This window comes from Nelumbo lutea, chromosome 1 (genome assembly GCF_056320005.1).
Source record: "Nelumbo lutea isolate HS-2025 chromosome 1, American lotus-T2T, whole genome shotgun sequence".
Taxonomy (NCBI): domain Eukaryota; kingdom Viridiplantae; phylum Streptophyta; class Magnoliopsida; order Proteales; family Nelumbonaceae; genus Nelumbo; species Nelumbo lutea.
The window spans coordinates 176,113,463-176,137,848 of NC_142684.1; the positions used below are offsets into that span (position 1 = coordinate 176,113,463).

The 24,386-nt window shown below is 37.6% G+C and overlaps 1 protein-coding gene across 3 annotated transcripts in view; it reads right to left on the minus strand.

The window, feature by feature from the left end:
• LOC148879386 (uncharacterized) overlaps positions 1 to 20,673 on the minus strand; it is a 37,454-nt gene extending 16,781 nt beyond the window's left edge. For all 3 annotated transcript variants that reach the window (XR_016104210.1, XR_016104211.1, XM_088960913.1), the window contains exons 1-6: positions 20,006 to 20,673; positions 11,130 to 11,211; positions 6,075 to 6,178; positions 3,942 to 4,068; positions 3,653 to 3,747; positions 1,741 to 1,864 (exon numbers count right to left, since the gene is read on the minus strand). Coding sequence is in view for 1 of the 3 variants with exons in the window: in XM_088960913.1 (XP_088817039.1) it covers positions 1,741 to 1,864; positions 3,653 to 3,747; positions 3,942 to 4,068; positions 6,075 to 6,178; positions 11,130 to 11,211; positions 20,006 to 20,043 (570 nt within the window). In the remaining 2 variants the exon portion in view is untranslated. The remainder of the gene's footprint in view (positions 1 to 1,740; positions 1,865 to 3,652; positions 3,748 to 3,941; positions 4,069 to 6,074; positions 6,179 to 11,129; positions 11,212 to 20,005) is intronic.
• Positions 20,674 to 24,386: the final 3,713 nt, after the last annotated feature.

The window sequence follows — 24,386 nt, forward strand, 5'->3', positions numbered from 1 at the left end:
GGCTCCTCCAGCAGATCAAGTAAAGCTGTGTAAGGGTGTTCATTCGGTCAATTTGGTTCAGTTGAACCATAAACCTAATCGATATTTCAGTTTAACTATTCTAATAATCCGAACCAAACCTAACCAAATTCAGTTCAGTTTAACCTAATCGATATTTCGGTTTAACCATTCAATTTGGTTTGGTTCGGTTTTTCAGTTTAGTTTAGGCCCATTAATATAAGATTTCATGAAGGTTTTCAGTTTTCGGTCTAAAACAGAGAAACAGTGCCAATGTGGGGAGCTATGCTAGTAGGCAGCCTCTGTCTCCTTGCAATGGAAATTCAACAGTAGTTGCAGGCGGCGCATTTTAAGGAGCAAGCCTTCCTCTCTGCCAGGCAGCGGCCAAAAACTCTCCACATCCATCGATGACATGGCCTCCGATTCCGACAGCATGGTTATTTAAGCACTCCCTGTACCTGCTCATAATTCCCCAATTTGCAGACCATTTTGGCTCTAGACAAGTTTCCAAGCAATTTGTAGGTTGCAAACAACAGACACTGGTATCCCCATCTCTTCACCTTGCTTTTCGTGACAGATTAAAGCCCAGTTCAGGTTATATGATTTCGGTTTTATGAAACTGCTATGCCAATAAACATAGTAAAACCCCTCCATCTAAGATCCAAACCTCCAAAACTCCCCCAATCTCTCCCTCGCCTATGCCAACCTGAAACCCCTCCATCCTTTGTAAAACCTCAAATTTCTTTGACAGAAGCAACAGCCATGGCCATCCTTTCATCATCTTCACCACCAGTCCTCCCATGATTCGAACACAAAATTACCTTGGAAAATCCCCAAATTTTCAGTCAAAACCAAACCCCACTGAGTGTCTGATTGATGAAATCTTGAGAGAGAGAGAGAGAGAGAGAGAGAAAGAGGAATTATCTCAAATATAAGATGGGCGGTTTTCAGTGAAACAATCCATCTATTGGTTTCCTATGAACAATTAATGTCTCTTCAGTGAAAAGTGAAAAAAGGTAAACCTGCAAAAAAGAATCTTGGCGGTATTAAAAATTTATAAGAACACAATGGTCATTCAGATTTCTTATCGAATCAGATCGGATATACACTTTAGTACTTTACCGAATCCAATCTGATCCATTTGCAGCCCTACTAAAAGTAATTCCTAACCCCTACCAAAAAACTTGTAATGCCCAGATATGGATACCAACAAGTACAGGAAAAGGGGGATACAACTCTATTTCCTAAATTCTTGAACACCGATACACACATGCTTCCATATCAATGTGTATGGAAAGTAAATAGGATTTAATGTTTACTTTATTAATTACACCCTTTTTGATTGAGAAGAAAATGTTAGGAAAAGAAAATCTAAAAGAAAGTGACTTTCCTCAGTGTGGCTGACAAGAGAAACCAAAACAGAAAGAAAAGTTAAGACAAAATATGAAGGTGAATTTTCTCTTTGGTTTATTTTATTTTCTCTCCTTAAAGGTAGAGGAAGCAGAAGAAAACAGTGGGTGAGAGGAGGAAAAACTAATCTTACTCTCTCCTGAAAGAATCGTTGTTTTCATTTTTTTTTTCTTTCTTTTCAATTTTCTTTTCTTTACTCTCATTATCTACCTAGTCAGACACCATTGAAGGAAAATATAAGAACAAAAATATTTTCACAAAGAAAACAAATGAAGCTGCTGACATAAAACCATATCAACAATCTAAAAGTTTCTTTACGATACATCTACTTACAGTGAACTTGGGTAGACGGAATTTGTAAGTTTCCACAAGTTCTAGCATGAGGTCAACCAAATCGGAAAATGGGCTGTCAAGGACCATTCCTGCAATGGATGGATCCTCAGCTCCATACATTAAACTGCAAGTGACAAAATATAATGTTTATAGTAGAAAGACGTAGCAGAAACGCCCATAATTTAATCGGTGAACATAAAGAAATGGTGAAACAGGATTCATGTAGCCAACTCATAGTTGGGACAAGTCTTAGAAGATGATGAAATAGATGTGATAGACATGCACACATACACACGTATAAATGTGGAGAGAGAGAGAGAGAGAGAGAAAGAGAATAAAGAACCAAATTTTGTACATGTGTAGAGTTAAATACAGAATCTTAAGAGACAAACCTTGGTACAGAAGTACCATATTGTGGGATCATTAAATATAAATAAAACAAATAGATTTGGATATAAATAAAAATAAAGAAACATCAGCAAGAAGAAATCAAAAACTAATATAAATATCTTAAGCGGTTACTTGCTAATCATGCATCTAGTTATACATGAAAACTTCTACCCCTTCTTCCTCCATCCATGCATGCAAGAAGCATTTTCTCTAAGATTATTTGGTGAACAAAAAAAAAAAACTCATTTCCTCAAGTTGAGCTTGCATTTTTTGAGCAACACATCACGTCATCTGTTTAATAATGTCTATTTTATAATTATAAAATCGAAATTATTAAACTAGAATATTCATTTTGTGTGTTTATATACTAGTTTCTTTTTATTACTATTTTATAATTATAAAATAGAAATTATTAAACTAAAATATTCATTTTGTGTGTTTATATACTAGTTTCTTTTTATTATTTTCTTATTTCTTAGGGTTTAATGAACACCCATGTTGCTAAATGAACCCTCAAAAACTTCAAAACCCAAACCAATAAGGAAGAACTTAAACTTTTGTCTAATCAACATATTTTTCTTCTTTTCCTATAACAAAAATAGGGGTTCAGCCCCTGAATTTTCTTTCCTTTCTTTTCCTTCATCTCATGAATATGTTGACTTTCTATACTTTAACATGAAGTCTATACTTATGAAATTTATGGATAATTATTAAGGAAATATGGTTGCGAGTAGCTACAGAACCTAGGGAACTAGCATAGGTTATATGATTTTTACTTTAAAAAAAAAAATCCATTAGGCAACAAGGCGCCCCCCCTGTCGCCTAACCTCACCTTAGCGCCCTGAAAACTATAAGCTGAGATAATGGATACTAAATATAAAGGTATCTCTTTCAAAAAACACAAAGAAACAAAATAAGAAAGAAAGAAAGACTCAATAGGAACAACAGATGCTGATGGTGAAGATCAACTTAGGGCTTCTCTGCTCTCTTAAGAGGGGGTGAGGAGACAAGCTACTTGTTATGGAAAACTTGGAAGGGTCAGTTCCCAGTTGGAGTATTTTGTCCTGGTGACAATGGCAGGCTGCAGATGCACCATATCCATATGCATTGCCTTTTGGCATCCCTCAATTTGAATTTGATCAAAATTCAATGAGGTTGGTTTTGGACACTGACCTCCATATAACCTTCAAAGACTAAGTGACTAACATCTTGGCCAACTCATATAACTCAGAGAATGCCACACAAGTGTACCAACTCATCTAAGTAGAGTAGAACCCATCCCAGTCAAATTGATTTGCTACTCCAAAAATAAAATGTCTTGCAAAAATTGGTCAAAGGATCTGTTTAATTGACATACAAAATCACAATTGGAACCTTAAAGATTGTAGAAGAAACTTCTGGTTAAACCATCCTTTAAAGGACCACTATAACAGCATTTCTTTCAACACATGTGAACAATGTCCATACTACATTATAGAATCCTTGTATGCAAGAACAATAAATGGCATGGCAAAAAATAAACCTGGTTACAGCACCCATTGAACGACCCCACAGACCAATGCAAGACACATTGCCATTTGAACGTAAATAATTGACCACAGCCTTCAGATCATCCTTCTGGAAAATGCCCAAACCATGTTAGATTCCATAAAAGATGGGAAGAAAAAAGGTGATAAATTGGCTATTTGTAGTACAGAAAAACAATGATATGGTGCTTGGGAAAAATCAATAGAACATTACATGTTTGAAATGATAACATAAATTTTCAAATCATCTCTGAAAGAAGGAATAGCCCTCTAATAGGCACTTACTTCATTCCATCCCAGAGTGACATGTTCCCCTTCTGAGAGTCCAGATCCTGAAAAGTCAAGTGTAAAAACTGTGATATATGATGGAAGCAAAATTATAGCAGCTTCACTGGCATCTGCTCTGCAACCACTGGGGAAATCAAGATATATTGATGTTAGTTAACAAACTTAGAAACACAAGAGGCTTACATCAATTTAGTTGAAGTTGTCTTAGGATCCCACAAGGGATGCGAAAAAAAGAAAATTAGTTCCAGTGATCATTAAAGAATATATGGCTTTCAATTAGTGAGGGCCATTAAATTGCAAATACAGAAAAAATCCTCAGGTCTAATGAAAAGATGAGGTAAGAATCATTATAAGTAGTGGAAATTACAAGATAATCCTCACAATCCAAAGGCTTAATGTGGTACATGGGAAACTAAAATGAGTTTAATATAGCACAAACCTTCTCGTGCTATTTAATTATTACAACCAAAGCTTGACTGACTAGACCGAGTAAATGACTTAGTCCTATTAAGGAAGCAATTAAGCAAAAGAACAAAATACAACACTCGTTCACTTCAAGTATATGACTTGACTGAGTTGACTCATATCAACAAGCATTTCCAACAAAGGAAGAAGATGATCAGCCTTCAATTAGATTTACAATTGGATGTAGGTGGAACAAATAGATATGTTGGACCTGCTGAAGTGGACACATTAAAATTGGGCCTGATAGGCCTATATCACCTCCTCATGTCCACTAGAAATATCATCTGTACCAAGTTGGATGATTTTGGGATTCAGAAAGGCCCCGAGGTAACTTGCACCTCTAACAGAAATAGATCTTCCTGGTCCATTACAACTAAGAGACTCTGTCAACCAAAGTATTTCCTACACATTCTTAATCACATGCTGGATTAAGTAATTACAATCATTCATACAAGTTGATGAAGACAAAAGAAGTATGCCAGCCCAATGCACAGAAAAGATCTCAAGCCAAGGCATGAGCACCATTGAATCATGAAGGCAAGCATATGATGTTTTCAAGTGTTATCTAGATTGAACCCATTGGTTTAACTCAGTTTATCTACACTTTGTAGGATCAAAAGAAGAAAATCCAGTTCTGATAGCCCAAGATCGGAATCCAAAGCAAACGAAAAAAACAAATGTTCAGTTCTATTAGCCCAAGATATATCAGGAAAGCATTCAAACATGTGTAGCTTCAGATCCTATCCTTTCTTCTTTTACAGTCTCCTGTAAACTGCAAAGTATTGAACTGTCCCTTGACAAAAGGAGATATGAAATATTCACCAGTGGCCAATATATGGGCAAATAATGTGAAGGTGTATATGAGCAGCTATTTTGTGGGGCATATGAGAAGAGAGAATTTGAAAGTTTCATGATTAGAAGCATGAGGTCAGAACCATCATCGATTTGGTGCCAGTCAGGGTAAGCACATTGGATCATGAAGAGGAGGATTATGAACACAATTCTTGGAGGGTGGAAGACCATAGTTTTACTATGCAAAGATAGGCATGACAATAAATATCAGTCACCACCAGCACAGGACGAGCAAACTCTTTTTTAACTACTAATTCCAGCCTCTCACGTGCTGGAGAAGCCTTCAGGGGACAAACAAGGCAGTTTCATGGCATTTATTCTGGACCCGTCGAAGAGAGACACCGTCAGAGATCATTTTTGCACTTACAGGATTTGAGAGTGGATTTGTCCTTCAAAATAGAGGGAACTCAAGTGGTTATTGAATGGATGCAATCACGCCAAGTTGGTAGCATAAACATCACATCACGAAGGCGAGATCAATGAAATCTGGGATGAATGGATTGTTCAGAGTTCCTAGTTAAGCAGATTCCTATCAGATAGTCTATCTAGAAGACAAATTGAGAAACCATTATATTTTTAGAAACCATTATTGAGGATTAGATGTTTTATGAAATGCTCTTTAGCAATACCAGATGTTATTTGACAAGTCTGGGTTCCACTATTTGGCGGAAAATGTTATATGACAAGTGCACAGTTTGAGTTTCTTACATGTATGTAATGACTGGAATAGCACCATGTAGAAAAAGAGAGAGTAAACAAGGAAACATCTAGAGAACACTTGCACGAAAGACCCTAAAACTTATTTTTACTGACCTGTTTCCATGGCAGTATATCACACATGGAAGTGCCTTTCCTTCAGGAATAACAACAGGCATGTAATGGCTACACTGAAGTACATTTCCCCGACTGTTAGTAACCTGCAGCATTTTTAAATCCATCTAACATGAGCTGGCTTTTACTAGAATCTTTCAAGTCTATACCCAAAATAAAACAAAATATGATAAAACAAAATCAATATTTGAGTAAGATATGGATTGGTGTGTAGAGTAAGATTCCAGAAGTGTTCTTGATATATTCACTATGATAAGCAACCATATATTACAGCCTCCATATCTCAAAACAAAATAGCACCTCTGGTAATGAAGAATGCAGCATATTTTGGGCAAACGAAACCTAACTATCATTGTATATTAAGAGGGCTTGAACATGCCATAGGATTCTGAGGAGTGACACCAAACCGGTTCTTGCTGTTAATTGGACTATACTGATCTTTTTTTCATCTATTTACCTATTTATCCTTCCTGTCAGTTCCCTTGTCCCTGAGCATAGAAGGTAAAAATGTGCTTCCACACCCACCAACTAAAAAACCCATGAACATAAGATGTTCTTAAGAAAAGCCTAAGGAATAGCCAATCATCAACACTTGCCAGCAGTCAGCCAGTTAACATGGACAATCTATTCTCGAAAATTGGCCTCCTCTTAGAAGCCTAAGTGGATCCAGAATGTCCTGGCAAACCTGGGAATGCTACCTCTAGAGTGCAGAAACCCCAAAGACAAATATAAGGTTTCTTTTGGTGTTCGATTGGTTCTGTTTGCACAAAATTCCTTTATTCAATCTTTTAGTCTCTCCTTTATACAACTTGTACATTTCCCATTGTTTTTGTTTTCATAATCCCTTCATTCCACAAAAACAGTCCACTACAAAAAATACATATTTCAAGGAAACATTATCAATGCTTAATCTTTCCACTTTTTCAAATTATTTACTTGCCTTCATCTATGCCATCATGGAAAAACCCAAAGTGGACAAACATGGACGGTAAACAAATCCCATGCATTAAAAATTTGTACTCAGACCAGAACAGACTGTCAGACTAGTCAAACTACGAACCTGCAGCAAAAATTGTTTTTTTGTTGCCTGAATCTTAGAAATGTTGATTTGGTCATAAAACATACCACAAATACAAGTGTTAATGAGTGTTATAATCCCTAATGTTTATTGTTTTATGTTTATTTTCATGTAAATAGTTGTATAAGATAATCTAGAACCATTTTATATTTATCTATTTTTTACTTTTTCATATTTTTATTTAAGTCAAACTGGATGGTTGAATCATTTGACCTATGATCCAGTGACCAAAAATCATAACCTCCGCAATTAACCCTTCAGTAGGTAAGCTTTTACCATCAAAGATCAGATCATTTGTCTCCTTCCAAATGCACCAGAAAAGGGTGTAGGGTAGGGGTGATCATGTTCTAGGCTCAGACCAGGCTTATCACCTGTGATAACGGCTATAGCCCAGGCCCGGGCCTGATCTAGCCTGGGTTGTGGGCCTGAAACATAAGCTACGGCCCGGGCTACATGGGCCTGGGCCTAGTTCCACACTAATGACTTTTATGCCTAAAATATTGATATTATAATCTTTATATATAAAATACAAAATACAATATATATATATAATATAATATACAAATGTGTGCAGGCCGGGCCTGGACACAACCTAGGTCCAAGCCCAGAATTTCTGGGCTGGGCTGAAAATGATCACCCTCATGCAGGATAGAGGTTCCGTAGGATTGTGCATTTACTGCCCTTATTGACCATGAATAATGTGCATGAGAATATCCTTGGACATTACCCAATTGCCATATGAACAGCAGGACAAAATGGAACCAAATGATTATAGTGAACTTGCGATTAGTAGCAAGCAGGGAACAGTTTCATCCACTATACCACATAGGCTGCAGCAATTATCAAGTTTGTCGTATGAGTTGAGTTCTAAAATATTTTTCTATGGTCATATTTTGTTTGTAGAGTATGCCGATCAGAAAAGAAATGCTTGTAGAGTCCCAATTTTTTTTTTGATAAATGAGAGTAATTTTATTGAAATAAATATCAGAAATACAAGCAGCCTAGGAAGAGGCACGAGATGTTACCTCCCCCAAGCACTGAACCATAAACACTAAACATGCCCAAACCTTAGATACAGATTACAAAGTAGCCCAAAACAGATCACCCCTTGACACCCCTTGCTTGGCCAGAGAATCGGCAAATGTAATGGCCGATTGCATATGTAACCTCTTAGGTGAATTAATGAAATTGTTATTGATAAAAAAACAAACAAAAGAATCGGCCATTACATTTGCTGATCTGCTAACCCACTGGAACCTAACAGTCATATTTCTTGTCATCCATTTAACTTTCTTTAACAGATCCCTGTAGCCTCAACAAACTGTCTCTGGGCTATTCAGCCAGCCCACTACTACCTCGGAATCTCCTTCTACCAACAAATTGTTCACTCCTAATTGACTAGCCATTTGTATACCTTGTACTGCTGCTAGTAGCTCTGCCCTTACAGAATCACCTTCACCCACTGGTCCTGAGAAAAGAGACAACATATTGCTGTCTTTATCTCTCAGAATCCCTCCAATTCCAGATGGCCCTGGGGTACCTTGGCAGCTGCCATCAAAGTTCAATTTTACCACTCCATCCAGTGGGGTTTCTATTCAACCTGTAATTTGTTCTTAGTGGAGACTGTACAAGCCACTGTTTCCCAATTTCTCCTCAAGTCATCGAAGGAGAAATCTGCCAACAATTGTGAAGATTTCAGCCATGAAATTGTCTTTGTCAATATACATTCCTTGACTTCAGCAAGACTCCTTTCCTTTTCTTGAAATATTCTAGCATTTCTCTCCTCCCATAAAATCCACAGGGTGGCAGCTCTGATACATTTCCACATTATCTTCCCCCTTTTGTCAATCTCCCAAGAGCAACTGGAGTGAAGAGCAGCTTTACTTCAGAGGGCAAGTTCCACCTGCACCCAAATAAAGAAACAACCCGGTCCCAATTGTTTTATGCATTTCCAATTTTTACTTAGATATATTAAGAACCAATGCAAATATGAGTCCAATTAGGAATAAACCAGTTCTTACAAAGTTTATATTGTGACTAGATCAAATTCAAGTAAATTTTGGTGCTTTATAATTTCTGTGTTGGGCAAAAAACAGAACTTATGTCTAGGACCCATAGAACCAGTCATTGAAATCTGATAGTCAATAAATATGGACCTAAACCTATGATAGAGAACACAATTAATGAATAAAGTTGTATTGAAATTTCACTCTTACGTTGTTTGGTTCCATGCTTTCACCTAATGATAGACTCCATATATGTGTCATCAGTGAGACCCAATCCTAGCTCAGAAAGAAAATGGAAACTCCTCAACCTTTTTTCCATGGTAATCGTCTCAACCTCCTAGTTGTTTTCCTCTTATAATTCCTCAAAAATTTTTTGAGAAAAAGGTTAACTTGACTAAGAAGGAAAAAGAGAGTACATGAGATGATGTACAATCAATCTACACACAGGTTACAAAGGTATGTTTCTATCACTGTACAAAAATCCCTGTGTGTACCAGATTTAGCCAAACTATCAGCTACAGAATTTAATTCCCTAGGAATCCAGCAAATGTTTACAGACAAGGAATTTAACAGATCTCTAGCCTCATTTGAGTAGTGGGCTAGTCTCCAAGGTCCTCCTTTCCTTCTCCCCCAACCACTTTATCCTGTTGCTGGAATCTCCTTTGATTGTTAGATCAATCATGCCTAGAGCCCTCGTGATACAGAGTCCTATTAAAGCAGCTACAATTTCTGCAGTTGTGGAGTCCGCAACCCCAATTGCTCCGCTAAAAGCCCACATAGGGTGGCCATCCCTTCTCTTAAGCACACCACCAACACCAATTCCTGCTGTACCCGGGTTTCCAGTTGCACTTCCATCAAAGTATAAAGTCACTTCCTTCTTCTCTCCTTGATGGGGGAGGCTCTTCCCTCTTGCAGGACTGGGAGAGGAGAATCGAAATTCCACCACATCCTTATATATTAACTTTGTTATTGTGGATTTCCTAATCCTCTCTTCTCTTACCCAATTCAAATGGCCCTGGTTTTAGCTTTATTTTAGTTATGTAACCACCACCACCACCAACCCTCCCCCCTCCCTGACCAATGCCCCAAAGAGAAGGGACTAAAAAAGTGCACTACTATTCTATTTATTGAGCCTCACCCTAGTTCTTTTTTTTTTTTTTTTGATGAATACCCCACCCTAGTTCTTTTCAATTGAGAATTTTTTACTTTTTACGTCCAGTGGCATCCTAGAGGGTGGACCTTGGCGCAACAGTTGGGTTGCTCCAATTGCGACCTGGGTGACCAGGGTTAAAATCTTGGACACAGCCTCCCTGTATGTGCAGGGGTAAGGCTGTGTACATCTGTCCCTCCCCAGACCCCGCATTCCTGCCTTGTGCACTGGGCTGCCCTTTTATGTCCAGTGGCATCCTAATTGTTGTACTTAAGCCCCATGAAATATTAAATATCATCCAGAAAACCCATCAAGTGGAAAATTTTATAGTGAATTGTTTGGCATTAATTGTTAAAAAGTAATTAGAGCCTAAACCCCAAAAAACTGGTCCTATCCAATCTGATTTTGGAACTTATAGTTTACCCAGCCAGCCTAATATCAGATCCACTTGTCTCCTCTCTCTAATACAATTGGAAAAGCCTCCATGAATGCCATATCCAACGGAATTCTCACCTCATACTCAATGAAGCATCAGAAAAGGCATTAGAAGTCCATGCCTTCATGAAGAGCAATGGTCTAAGCATATTGACAAATATATTTTAAGTCTGTGATTCAAAGTATATTTTGAAAAGAGAGAGAAAGAAAGAGAAAGTTATGAGAGATGAAAATTTAACAATATATATAACAGAAAAGAGAAGGCAAGGAGATTCTTAAGTACTCCTTAGAGAAAATAGGGAAAATTTTATATTTTAAGAAAGTGAAGTGAACATTTACCACTCTTAACAAGATAAATTAATATTTACCTGCAGGTCTTTTCTATGAAACCTTTGTCCTCTTAAAGTAAATTCTTGATCCACTAAATCATTTTGTGGATTATAATCAGCTCTGCAGCCCAAAGAACACTATGTTTATGTCACTAAAAATGGATTGAAGAGTTAAGATGCTGAGAGGAAAATCTGATGAAAAGCATGAGTAACAAAAATATAAAATTTGAACCATTTGCAATCTTAATGTCCAAAAGATTTTAATCATGTCTACAGTAGAAATGTATCAAGTAGAAATAAGAAAGGTTTAAAAAAAGTAGTTCCCAAGTCAGAAAAATAAAGTTAACTAGGTAACCTCCCCAGTAGGCAGGGAATAATATACTGATAAGATGGCATGTATGGTGCAGTTGTGTACCCAGAGATAGTGGGGGAAAATCTCTTAAACCAGATCTTTTTGTAGATGTTTTTTTATGAATGATTAGGCAATTTTATTAAAGAGATAAAAAGGGGAAGTACAATCAGCCTTGGAGGAGGCACAAGATGCTACCTCCTCAAAGGTATGAGTACAGAGTCTACAGACCCAAGCACTGTAAAATTATAAATTAGCCCAATACAAAGATACCCAAGAAACCCCTTGCTTAGCCAAAGAGTCTGACAAAGGCACGAAATCTTTTTGTAGATGTTAAACCAGGTTTTATAGAATCCATTCTGATAGGTATTTGTTTCTTGGTCCTATAATAAGAAAGCAAAAAAATCCATATCCAACTCTACTCGAAGTTGGATCTGTGGTTTTATCTGTGGCATAGTTAGTAACGCTTGCTTTTATGGCAATGAGAGAGATTATTTAGCATCATAATTAATAAAGGCTAAGCTTCATAAGGATTTCAGCATGGAAAGGTACTACAGGACATCCATGCTGTTCATACAACCAAGTCCAAATGTTGAGCCCAGAAATAAGGCTAATCTCAGCCAGACCTGTTGTTTGCTTAGTTGGTTTGCCTGTAAAGAGCAAGCTGCTATAACAGCATTTAGAGATTATTGAGTAATATAGTTGATGCTCACATGATTAAGTCCAAGGAGAATTATTTTGAGAGATAAATACCATCAAAGCAGCCAATTCTGGAGATATTTCCTTTATTTGATTATTTAGAAAAGATATTCCATGAGATATTATTATGTTTCTTTATTTATATAATTTCCGTTTATTCTCTTTCTGTACAAGAAAGTTTTTCATTGGTTTTATATAAGCAACTTAAATGTGTTGCTTAAATGCTATATATATATTAATAGATATGCAAGGCCCTGGCTCACGATAAAAGGAAGCCCAGTACTGTTCACCATCCCATCAAATCCCCTACACAAAATGTAGAAAATATACCCTCAACTTGGTAAAGTATGGGCTTGAAAGCTCGTTTCTTGGCACACCCTCTCTTTCAAGGTTATCTGTTATAGAAATATTGGCTAGTCTAGGAAACTAAAGGAGGATTCTTTCTTGATGCCAAAGGTCTCAACTATCTAATCCAATTGCAGTCTACATGGCCATCCAGGTCTGGCTTTGTCCCTCATCCCTCCTATCACAACCTATGATCTCCACCCCCCCACCCAAATAATCATCATGCTTTGCCATCCAATGGTTATTGATAACCTGAGGTTCTGTATACAAGTCGTTGTGGCTTCCCGAGGCAATGCATCAAATGGTCAGTGACCATGCACTAAACAGGCAACCACTAATAAAAAGGCATGTTATAAAATAAAGAGGTGACCTCATGTACATGTTAATAAAGGTTGCAAATTTGCTAGAATAATTACCCATTATTCCTAAGTAACCCTCCAATTCCACAGATTCCTCTTTACTTTAGACTGGGAGGAAGGGTGGTGGAGCCTAGTGGTTAGGGCCTTGCCTAGAACTACTTTGGATCACTGTCCTATCAGCATCTCTGAACAAAGAGTGGGAGGAGGCCCTACCCTTTTAGGTTTGAGAGCATGTGGCTGCTACATCTGGATTTCAAATTAAAAGTGAAAGAATGGTGGGAAGAAGACCAAGTGGAGTTTAGATGGAAGGGTTTTAGATTTTACAAAAAACTACAAAGGTTGAAGGGCAGGATTAAAGAGTGGAATAAGGAAGTACTTGGGTCATTGGAGGAAAGAAAGACGCACATCTCACATAGAATAGGGGAATTAGATGAGCTGGAAGGGAAAAGGACAATAAAAGAGGAAGAGAAATCTGAGAGATGGAGACTAAAGCATGAGCCGGAAGAGATTGTGAGGAAAGAGGAGATTTGTTGGAGATAGAAAACTAGATGTCGGTGGTTAAAGGAATGTGATGGCAATACAAGTTTTTTCCACTTAGTAGAAAATGTCAGAAAAAGAAGAAATTCTGTTGTTCAGCTAGTGTGGAATGGGCAAACTTTAACTAGGGAGGAGGATATAGCACAGGCTTTTGTGGATCACTTTTAAAGGCGTTTTTACTAGTCAGGGAGTTTCCAAAGAGCCACTAGAAAATTTTGACTAGAAAAGAGGTCCTAGGGGTTGATGGAATCCCTAGAAAAGGTTTTTGAAGTTCAAGAAATAAAGGAAGCTATATTCTCTATGCAAAGATCCAAAGCCCCAGGCCCAAATGGCTTCACGATGGCTTTCTTTCAAGATTGCTGGGAAATTATGGGTGTTGATTTAGTGGATGTTTTTGTTGAATTCTTTAAGGGGAAAATTCAACTCAAGGGCAAATCCCACCTTTATAACTTTGATCCATAAGACCTAAGATGCCTCTCACCCAAAAGATTTTAGACCCATAAACCTTGTGGGTAGCATGTACAAAATTGTCTCCAAGGTGTTAGTTGAGAGGATTAAAAAAGTTCTTCCCTCTTTAATCTCTCCAAATCAAAGAGCTTTTGTGTTTGGAAGACAAATAATAGACCAAATCCTTATTGCAAATGAGTGTGTGGAGTATAAAAAACGGAGAAAGGAAAAGGGCTAGTTTGCAAATTGGATCTGGAGAAAGCCTATGACTTGGTAGATTGGGATTTCGTTCTAGAAGTGCTAAGGTTGGGAGGTTTTGGATCGAGATGGTGGAAATGGATAAAGGGTTGTATTTCCTCCTATCATTATTCCATTTTGGTTAACGGAGTTGCCAAATATTTCTTTCCAGCTAAAAGGGGCCTTCGACAAGGTGACCCCCTTTCCCCCTTCCTCTTCACTCTAATAGCAAATGTGTTTAGTGATTTGATTTCAAGGGCTGATGCCAACAATCTGATACAAGGGTAGAGAATTGGGGGGAACAATGTGGTGGTTACCCATTTACAATTTGTACATGATATTCTAATCTTTTGCAAAGGAGAAAGGGAAGAAATGGCAGTTTTACAAAGGATGGTAACCCATTTTGAAAAGATCTTCAATCTCAAAGTAAACTGGAGAAAAGGTTGTGTAACAGGATTAAATATGGAGAGAGGAGAGGTTGAAAGCCTAGCTAGTTTGTTGCGATGTAAGGTAGGTGATTGGCCTCTATAGTACCTTGGACTACCCTTGGGGGGGAACCCAACTTTTGTTAGCTTCTGGGATCCGGTAGTGAAAAGATTCACAAAAAAGCTTGCTGGCTGGAAGAGAAACTACATATCTCTAAGGGGTAGAATAACCCTAATAAAGTCAACATTGACTAATTTGCCAGTCTATTACCTCTCAACCTTTAAGGTCCCCATAAAAGTGGCCAATAAATTGGAGAACTGATGAGAGACTTCTTGTGGGAGCCGGGGGATACAAAAAAAAAGATCATTTGGTAAAGTTCAGGTGGTTTCAAGGAGTAGGGATGGTGGAGGCCTAGGGTTAGGAAACATCAAACATAGAAACATGGCATTACTGGCATAATGTAATTATAAGCATTCATGGCATGGCAGACAACGGATGGGACGCTGGTCTTGATCCTAGGGCAACAAGGTCTTCTCCTTGGAAAGAATTTCACAGTTTGCTACCTTCTTTCCTTCCGATGGTCAGGTATGATGTTCGTTTGGGTAATAAAATACATTTCTGGGAGGATGAGGATATCTGGCTTGGGGACATTCCTCTCAAAGACAGATTTCCACCTATTTATTCTTGGTCCCTCAACAAAGGGAGAGTGATTTCTTCAGTGCTTGTTAATGAAAACTCTTGGGATCTAGGATTAAGGAGAGGGTTAAGGGACTATGAATGGGCTTAGTAGATGAACCAATCTCCTATACCTGTGCCTCCTTTTTCTTCGCCCTCCTTCAATCCTCGCACCCAGGAAGCTCCTTTCCCACAAAGGAAGTCTGGTGTAGTCCTATACCCCCAAAAGTAAGAGCCTTTTGTTGGGAGGTGGTGCTTCAGAAAATTAATACTCTGGATAATTTACAAAAAAGAAGGCCCAATCATTGTCTTTCCCCTATTGTTTGTTGCCTTTGTTTGGGAAATGGTGAGACAATAACACATCTTTTACTTTCTTGTCCCTTTGCTTCTTGTGTATGGAATTGGTTTTCTTCCTTATTTGGTTGTAGGTGGACTCCCCCCCTGAATGTGACAAGTATTTTCAATCCAAGTTTCTTCCTACTTTCAAAGAAAAGGAGAAGAGTGATGTGGAGGGCAACAAGAGCAGCAATTCTTTGGCCTTTATGGGAAGAAAGGAATAACAAAATATTCTAAGGGGCACAAAGACCAACAGAACAAATCATTAACTGTGTAGCCATTAAAGTCATACATTGGCTGAAAGTAAGTGATTTATTTAAAGATTTTTCAGTGGATGATATACAAAGGGGCTAGCCAACAGTGGCAAACTCTTCAACCAGACAGCCTGTCATTCAGCCTTCTTGGACACCAGCAGCACAACAAAGGGTAAAATTAAATTTTGATGGAAGCTCCATGGGTAATCTAGGACCCTCAGGAGCTGGGGGAGTCTTTAGGGATGGGGAGGGCAGAATGGTGGCACTATACTCTGGTCCCATAGGAGTGGGAGACTCTATGAGAGCTGAAATTTTGGCTCTCCTACAAGGCCTGAGATTTGCCAAGTAGTGGGAATTTCAGAACTTGGGAGGTGGAAGGAGACTCCAAATTGTTAATAGGGTGGCTGCAAACAAAGAAGTTGGGTGTATGGAAGTTTAGACTTTAAATAAGGGAAATAATCTGCTTGGCAAGGGAAGTTGGAGTAACATTCAAATGGGTAAGGAGATCGGCAAACTCTGTGGCAGATAGCTTGGCAAAACAGAAGACTTTCAGGGAAAACTTATTTTGGGCTGTACTGTAATTCTTGATGTTATTTTGGGGTCAACACTCTTTGTCTGAGTGGTTGACAGTGTAAGATGTTTATTTAATATCCCTAATGAAAGTTACCGTTTCCAATCAAAAAAAAAAAGAAAAAAAAAAACATTGAAATTTAAGTGGAATTTCTTCCTTATGGTTGTACACTCCACCATCCCCCTCTTATTGGTTTGTGAAACTCCAAACCAAGGGCAACAATTAGGGTAGTAGACCGGAGCAGATTCTTCTTCAGTTTCAACCAAGTCTGTGGTTGGTCAATGTGATTTACCAGCAATAAAGCTCCAATGCAAAATATGCCTAGGAATATCTGCTTTCTAGGAACAATAATGGCCTATCAGCAACCATGATTGGTACTTAACCACAACAGTGAAGCAAGGGGTGAATAGGGGTTCCTTTTTTGGGGCTCATTTCTAATTTTGTATCCTTTGTTTTGTGCTGGTGGGGGAGTTAAGAAAGTTTACTTCCCCCCTCCCCCTCTTGTAATTAAAGTTTCATAATCTTAATAAAATTTGCTGTTACTGATCAAAAAGAGAAAAAAAAAATAAAAGACCTTAACCATAACAGTGGTTCAACAAGTGCCACTGCTAATTAGGTTCTCAAAATGGTTTGAGTGTGAGGCACTGTCAAATAGGCCATATCTTGAGAAGTGATAAACCAGCTTATCAAACAAGTCTAGTAACCATGAAGTGCCTCCTAGAAAGGCTGGAATCTAGATAGCTGCCCATGAACCAGAAAGAAAGAAATGAGCATGTCACCCAAGTATTGTAGATCCCTTTGTCTTAAAAGTAAATAACACCTTTATGGCTCCAGTAGTAGGATCTCTCACTACTTACAGATCATTGGAGATTAACCATCCAGCTTCAGGCCCTCTACATCCAATGTTTTACCAATTTGAGTTAGTTATTCTAGAGACTCTGTACTGTGATTCCTGTCCTCCTGTGTAATTCTCAGGGGTCTAGCCCCTCTTTTGTATTTGTACACACTCTTGTGTACCTCTCCTTTCATCAATAAAATTGTTAACTTTTCTCAAAAAAAAAATGAAAAAATTCATTCATGGGCTCTTGGAAAACATGGTTGGGATGCTGGAACTTTGGCTAGGGCAAATTGGGCCTTCCTTGGAAAGTCATCAATGCAGTACTACCACTCTTTTCTCCTTTTATCAGATACAATCTATGTAGTGGTAACAAAGTTAAATTTTGGGAACATATTTGGTTGGGGCCCTCCTCATTGAAGGAACAATTTCCATCATTATTTGAACTTTCTTGCTCCAAAAATGAGACTGTTTCTATATTCTTGGTTGTTTCAAATTTGAGTAACGAATTCAGCTGGAATTTGGGATTCTGGAGGGGTATAAGAGACTCTGAACTCCAGAATGTACTCACCTTACTACAAAAGTTGGAAGATGTGTTTCTTGATCCCTCTAAGCCAGATAACCGAATTTGGACTTGTACCCCTTCAGGCTCCTCTTGTTCCTCCTTCAAAGCCTTGTCTAAGCCCTCCTCTAGCTCCTTGCCTATTTTTCCGATTAAGGAGGTTTGGTGTAAGCTTGTTCCTCCTAGAATAGGCGCTTTCTATCTGGAAGTTGTTCCTGAAAAGATTAATACTCGTGACTTACTCCAAAGAAAATGACCAAATTGGTGTGTATCCCCTCAATGGTATATCTTGTGCAAGGCCAATGGTGATTGTTCATTTACTTCTTTTATTTTGGAATGGTCTCTCGCCTCGTTTGGATGTAGGTGGTCCCATCCAGCAAATGCTCAAAGCTTGGTGGCTCCTTTCTTCAATTGGCCAAAGAAAAGGGGAAGAATTATGTGGAGATGCTTAAGAGCAGCAATATTATGGACAATTTGGGAAAGGAACTATAGAATTTTAGAGAATGAGAGAATCGAGGAAGAATTAATGGAATTAATCCTCTTCAGAGTGGTACATTGGCTGAAATCCTTGGATACCCTTTCCAATGCCTCAATGGATGTCTTCTTTAGAAAGTGGAAGGAATTGGCTGATTCATGCTCATCTAAGCCTATCACCAACTATTTCCAGTCTCCTCTCGAAAGAGAATTTGTTAAACTTAATTTTGATGGCAGCAGTTTGAGAAACCTAGGTCTTTCAGGTATTAGTGGAGTGTTTAGAGATGAGGAGAGCAAAATCCTAGCTCTCCACTCAGGACCAGATGGGGATGGGGACTCCTTTAGAGCAGAAATATTGGCACTGATGGAAGGCATTGAAAGAGCAAAAGACTTGAACATTAGGAAGCTGATTCTTGAGGGAGATTCCAAACTGGTAGTAAGTTGGTTACAAGGAGAAGATTAAAAGTTCTGGATTTATAGCAATGAAAAGAAGAAACTAAGGTGGTTGACAAGAGATATGGAAATCTCTTTCAATTGGTTAAATGTTGCACTAACTCATTAGCTGATGTATTAGCAAAACAAGGGGCGGAATAATCTTTATTCTAGGCACTCTTGTAATGGAAGGAAGGAAAGCTGGGGGAGAGATAAGAGGTTTTATCTCTCATTGACTGAATCTTCTTTCTCTTATAATTCTTATCTTGTACACTTTGGATCTATTAATGAATTGAAATGTTGCAGTTATCGATCAAAAAAAAAAGTACAGAAGAAACAGCAGAACAGGATTCATGTTCCCAAACCCATATAGTTGAGACAAGACTCTGTTGAGTTGAATTGAATTGAGTTGAACTAATAATGCATTGGAGCTGTTGGAGATTCTCAACTGGCACTGGCCTATGTATAAGCCAAAAGCTAACTCCAAGTTATAAAACCAAGAGGTTTAGAATTCTGTATTTTGCTATTCTCTTTTTCTTTTTATTGTTTGTATTATCAAGTTTTCAAAATAGCTAACTTGAAAACCTTTTAAGAAAGCCCAAATAGGAAGACCATTGCAATAAACCTTTTAGGAGGTTTAGAACTCCCTAAAGTGAATATTAAGAAACTTTAGAATCACTACGTTAGCTCCACGGTTATTTTAGAGGTATCCAAATTTGCAGATACCACGAAAGTGCATTAGAAATAAATGAATAAACAACATGGAGATCCACCTGTGTCCTATTCAAACTTTCAAAATAGGGGCACCAGTTCCTTGAATTTAGCAAACTCAGAGGCACACGGACATGAAAACTCGATTAGATGTTGTAGAAAAGTGCACAAATGAACAGGAGATCCAATATCAGATCCCACGCATCAGAAATTCAAAGAAATATATGAAAACAAACAAAAATAAGGTCCAACCGGAATTTAATTTCAGAGTTGTAATCCACCTGAGAACCCAGATATAAATTTCACTTGCTAAAAAAACAAACAAGAAGGAAAATTTAACTCACAAAGTCAAATATCCATTAACAACCCCCCCCCCCCAAAGCAAACATTACTGAAATCTCCTAAGTTTAAATAACATTCCAATCTTTCCAAATCAAACAATGGCAGTTAAAGCGAATACGGTTCAATTTCTACCTCATCGTACCCAAAAAAAAAACAAAAAAGGAAAATAATCAAAAACAAAATAAATGGAAAAAAAAAAAAAAAAAAAAAACGTAGACGAGCCATGCCATCACGTAGAAGAAACAAAAATAGAAAAAACTAAAGCCCGAAAAAAAAAAAAAGCTAAAAATAGCCAAACTGGGATTTTCAATTTTGTACTGTTACCTTGGAGGGCGAATAATGAAGTTGACGAGCTGTTCCATCGATTTAGATTTAATCCTTCTTCTATTTGCAATTCAGATTCTCAGATTCGTAATTGCGTTTAAATTCAAGAAGAGAAAAACAATAGAACCCGTCGATAGACAACGATTTCTTAAAAGAATGAGAATTTTTCCTCCTTTCTCCTACCAAAGCAAAGCAAACACAGAACTGCCTTCTCTCTCTCTCCTTCTCTCCACACGCGGGAAACGTCGGCGAAGGCACTCACACGTGTTTGTGTTCTGCCCAATAACGAGGGCTTGTTTGAGCCTTCGACGTTAGGATAAGTGCCCTATGCGCGATTGCTTCTACGGCTTTACCGACTCCTCCCTCTGATATCTTTCGATTGACGGATTTCTTCTGCATCTCTGAATCTGATGGAAGGGCACGGCCGTGCCGGCAGTTTTTTGCCGTTTGACAGTGACTGAGTCGACTGAATTGATGACTTATTGCTTTGTGATGTAATGGACAAACTAATTAAATAATAAAATATTCAATCAGCCCAACTTTAGCTTCAGCCATTCGGCTCATTGCTTCAGCTGTTACCAAAGTGCAAGTTGAACTGCTTGAGTTTCACGAATAATAGTAATAGTGGTTGCTGAGTAGAAGCTAAGGTCCTAAGGAATAACTGTTGCAAAGAGTTGCATGCAGAAATGAAATTTAATGAAAAAAAAAAAGAAATAAAAGTAGGCCTTAAGTTATGATCCTATTAAGCAGTATGGCTATGTGAGTCTTTTCTTTAAGGCTATTTTGGTAGAATTTTAAGGTTATATTTGGTTTCATAGAGTAAATAATTTTCCCCCAACTTTCTTTAATCTTATTTTCTATCAAACCAAACACAGCCTATTAGTTTTATTTTATTGAGATGGTTTTTTCCTGGATATAATTGTGGGTTTTCTCTTCCACTTGCTGCTATTCCTCATTGTCAAATAGTCAAGTTTTAGGGTTGTTTGGTAACAACTACACTGCCTGAATTAAACTTGTCATCTTTTATGGAATAGAGCCATTTAAGTTGGATGTGAGTTCAATGACATGTTTCAGTTATTATTATACCCATAAATATCTTATTATATGATTATCTTATTTCCCAAGGCTCCATTTGAAAAATGCAAATAGAATGTAAATACAATCATGTAGAGTGCATTCTGGTTCATGTATTAGTAAGGGGGGTTTAGTTTTGTATTGATCAAATTATTTTCTTGTCAAATAAATTTTAGTTGAAATAGGTGCAAATACAAAATCCAGTGCTAGAATATACCTTTTTAATATTGATCAACTTTTAGTGCAAAAGTTTACCTTCATTTTTTGATGTTATTTTGAATGCAAATATGTCTTGGAACTTGTGCTTTTTGTCATTGCCAAGACAAATCCATTATTGCCAAATAGTAGCAAAACTAAATCAGAGTGCATATATATGCAGTGAACCAGCATTTTGCACTCTTCCAAAACAAAAGCCACAAGACATCAGTGTAAGTGTTTTTTTATTACAATACAAATAGATAAAAAAAAAAAAGTTCATTTTCCTTTTCATGGTATTGTAGTTAAAATAGGAGTCCTACTAGTGTGTGAAATGAACAATGTTTCACAACCTTATAGTTTGTTTGCTTTCATGACTCGAACAAGAAAATAGAGATATTTGCCCAAGATTCCTATTTTAAAGAATGAGATGCAACGAGAAGTTGCTTCTCAAACTTTGGGATGCAGTCTCACCAAAAAGGTGCGACCTCGCTAAGAAATGAAAACTCTGCAACAAGAGTGAGAAAAAAGCATCAATGTAGTGAGAGCTAGTCTCCCAAATGGTCTGAACTCCAACCATTGAAGACTCTCTCTCTCTCTCTCTCTTTATATATATGTGGGGGGTTGTGTAATATAATTATGTATATATAGACATTATATATAATTACATAAATTTTATACATAATAAATTGAATATTTTATATTGTATAAATTAAAAACAAATGCTTTTTTAAAACTTTTTGGTTTTTGAGTAAATTATTAAAACCTCCCTTGAAGTTTCATAATTTCAATCACCTCCCTTGAACTTTTTGATGCAGTTGCAAGTAGACCCCCTCTATTAAAATTCTCTAACAAGAAACACAAAAATGTCTAAAATACCTATTCAATTACTATTGAGGCTGATTTCAACAAAAAAAAAATACAAACTTTATGAACAACAAAAAAAGAGAGTTTAAAGTTGCAGTTTTACATTTGAGCATTGATATGAAGGGCAATTTTGGAAAATAAATTAATTTTTGAAAAGATATTGGAAGGGCTTGGGGTAGTGATTGATATGAAGATAAATTTTGGAAAATAAACATTTTGGTCAAAAGTAACTATATCGGTATTTTGGACATTTTTGTAACTCTTGTTAAAGGATTCTTACAGAGGGGATCTACTTGCAACAGTGTTAGAAGATTTATGGGTGGTGATTGCAATTACCAAACTTCAAGGGAGGTTTTAGCAATTTACTCTTAAATTTTTTCTCCATTTTAGTCATAATTATGAATGGCAACAAGGTTGGTTCATGGCAAGGATCATATTTCCCATCCCTGACCTTAACTCTGAAATAAATCCTTGTCCCCAACCCCAATCCCTATCGGGGATAAAACTTATCCTCCATCCCCGACTCTTATTGGAGACATTTTCCCCACAGGGACCTAAATCCCTAAAATTTTTTAACTAATTGTATTTTTTAAAGATAAATTTACAGAAAATAAAGAAAATTTTCAAAACATAAATAATATCATATAATATGTATTTAATATGTACAATATATATAATATAATTGGGATTAGAGCTGAATGGAGACTTCACTCCCCATCCTTGACCTCGTCCCTGGTTGGGGATCCCTATTAATCCCTATCCCCGCCCCACCAAGGCAATCTCCATCCCCAACCCGATTAGGTTGGGACGTGGCAAGGATAGAGAAAATTGCCATCCCTAGTTATAATAAGTCAAACTCATATTAAATCCAAATCCAATCTGACTCTAATGTATCATATGCTAGAATGGATCCAAATCCTACATGATTATAGCCTTACAAGCTTCAACTTAAAATGTGGTGTTGCTAGAAGCAAATATACAAATGTTTTTTTGAAAGAAAATATGTGAATGTTAAGTGAATAAATCCTATTGCAACTGATGTCCATTATAAAACCTTTCACGTATAACAAGATTTCGTTCTCATAAAATGGGTCTTCACATTAGGGGTGAGCAAATGGGTAGGTTCTACCCGTAAACAAAATGGAATTGACCTCAAACTGGCCTTAAACCAACCCTATCCAATTTATTACAAGGCAAGGTTTGGTTCCAAATTATTGGAACTGACCCCCACCCAAGTTGATTCCAAGGTCTAGGGGTTTACCTTACCTGAACCAACTCGACGAATTGGACTTGGTTGGCCTTGAAATTGAACTTGCCTTGATATTAACCTCAAAACATTTTTAAGGATGTGAAGACCCAAGCACTAATGATTACAAAAGCCATGGTCTATCTTGACTATTAAGTTACTTAAATGATTTGATCATTTATTCTCGTTTTAATATTTGAATGTGTATAATAAATAATGTAAAAGGTAATCTTATATATATGCTAAAAACAAAATGGGGTATAGACGAGCCCTCTACGCCTCCGAAATGGAACCTTTCAACCCCTTTATGTTTCCGAAATGGAATTCACATGCGAGCTCTAATCTTGCACGTGTGAGTTCTAAGCTTGGCTCATGGACCGGGGGCACAGGAATAGTTTGATGGTTAGGTCCATAGCCCGATGGATGATAGTTTGGCTCTAAGCTTGGTCGGTGGACAAAGCCATCCATCAACCTCTCGTCTAAGTAGAGCCTGATGGACATAACCTCTTGGGTCTAAGCTTGCCTGATGGACAAAGCCATCCATCAATCTCTTGCCTGAGTATAGCTTGATGGACATAGCCTCTTGGGTCTAAGCTTGGCTAATGGACAAAGCCATCCATCAATCTCTTGTCTGAGTATATGAACAAAGCCATCCATCAATCTCTAGGCTTGAGGCTGAACCGACCTACGTTGTCTCATTTGTGTGTGTGTTTGTCTCATAGTGTCTCTCTCTCATCTCTCTTTACTCGAACCCATCTCTCTCTCTCTCTCATATCCCTGTCTTCTCTAACTCTCGCTTTCTTGTATGGTCGCTCTGGTTCTCTCCATTTTTGTGCTTCGATTGGGCAACTTTTTTTGTATTTTGCTTGTCCGGTTTAAGTTTCTTGCCAATGTTGTTGACATCGTTCATGATGGCCAGTTTTAGTGTTCGCAATAGAGGTGACGGTTTGTATTTTTTGGGGAATTTTTTTCTCCTTTCCCACTCTCTCTCTCTCTCTC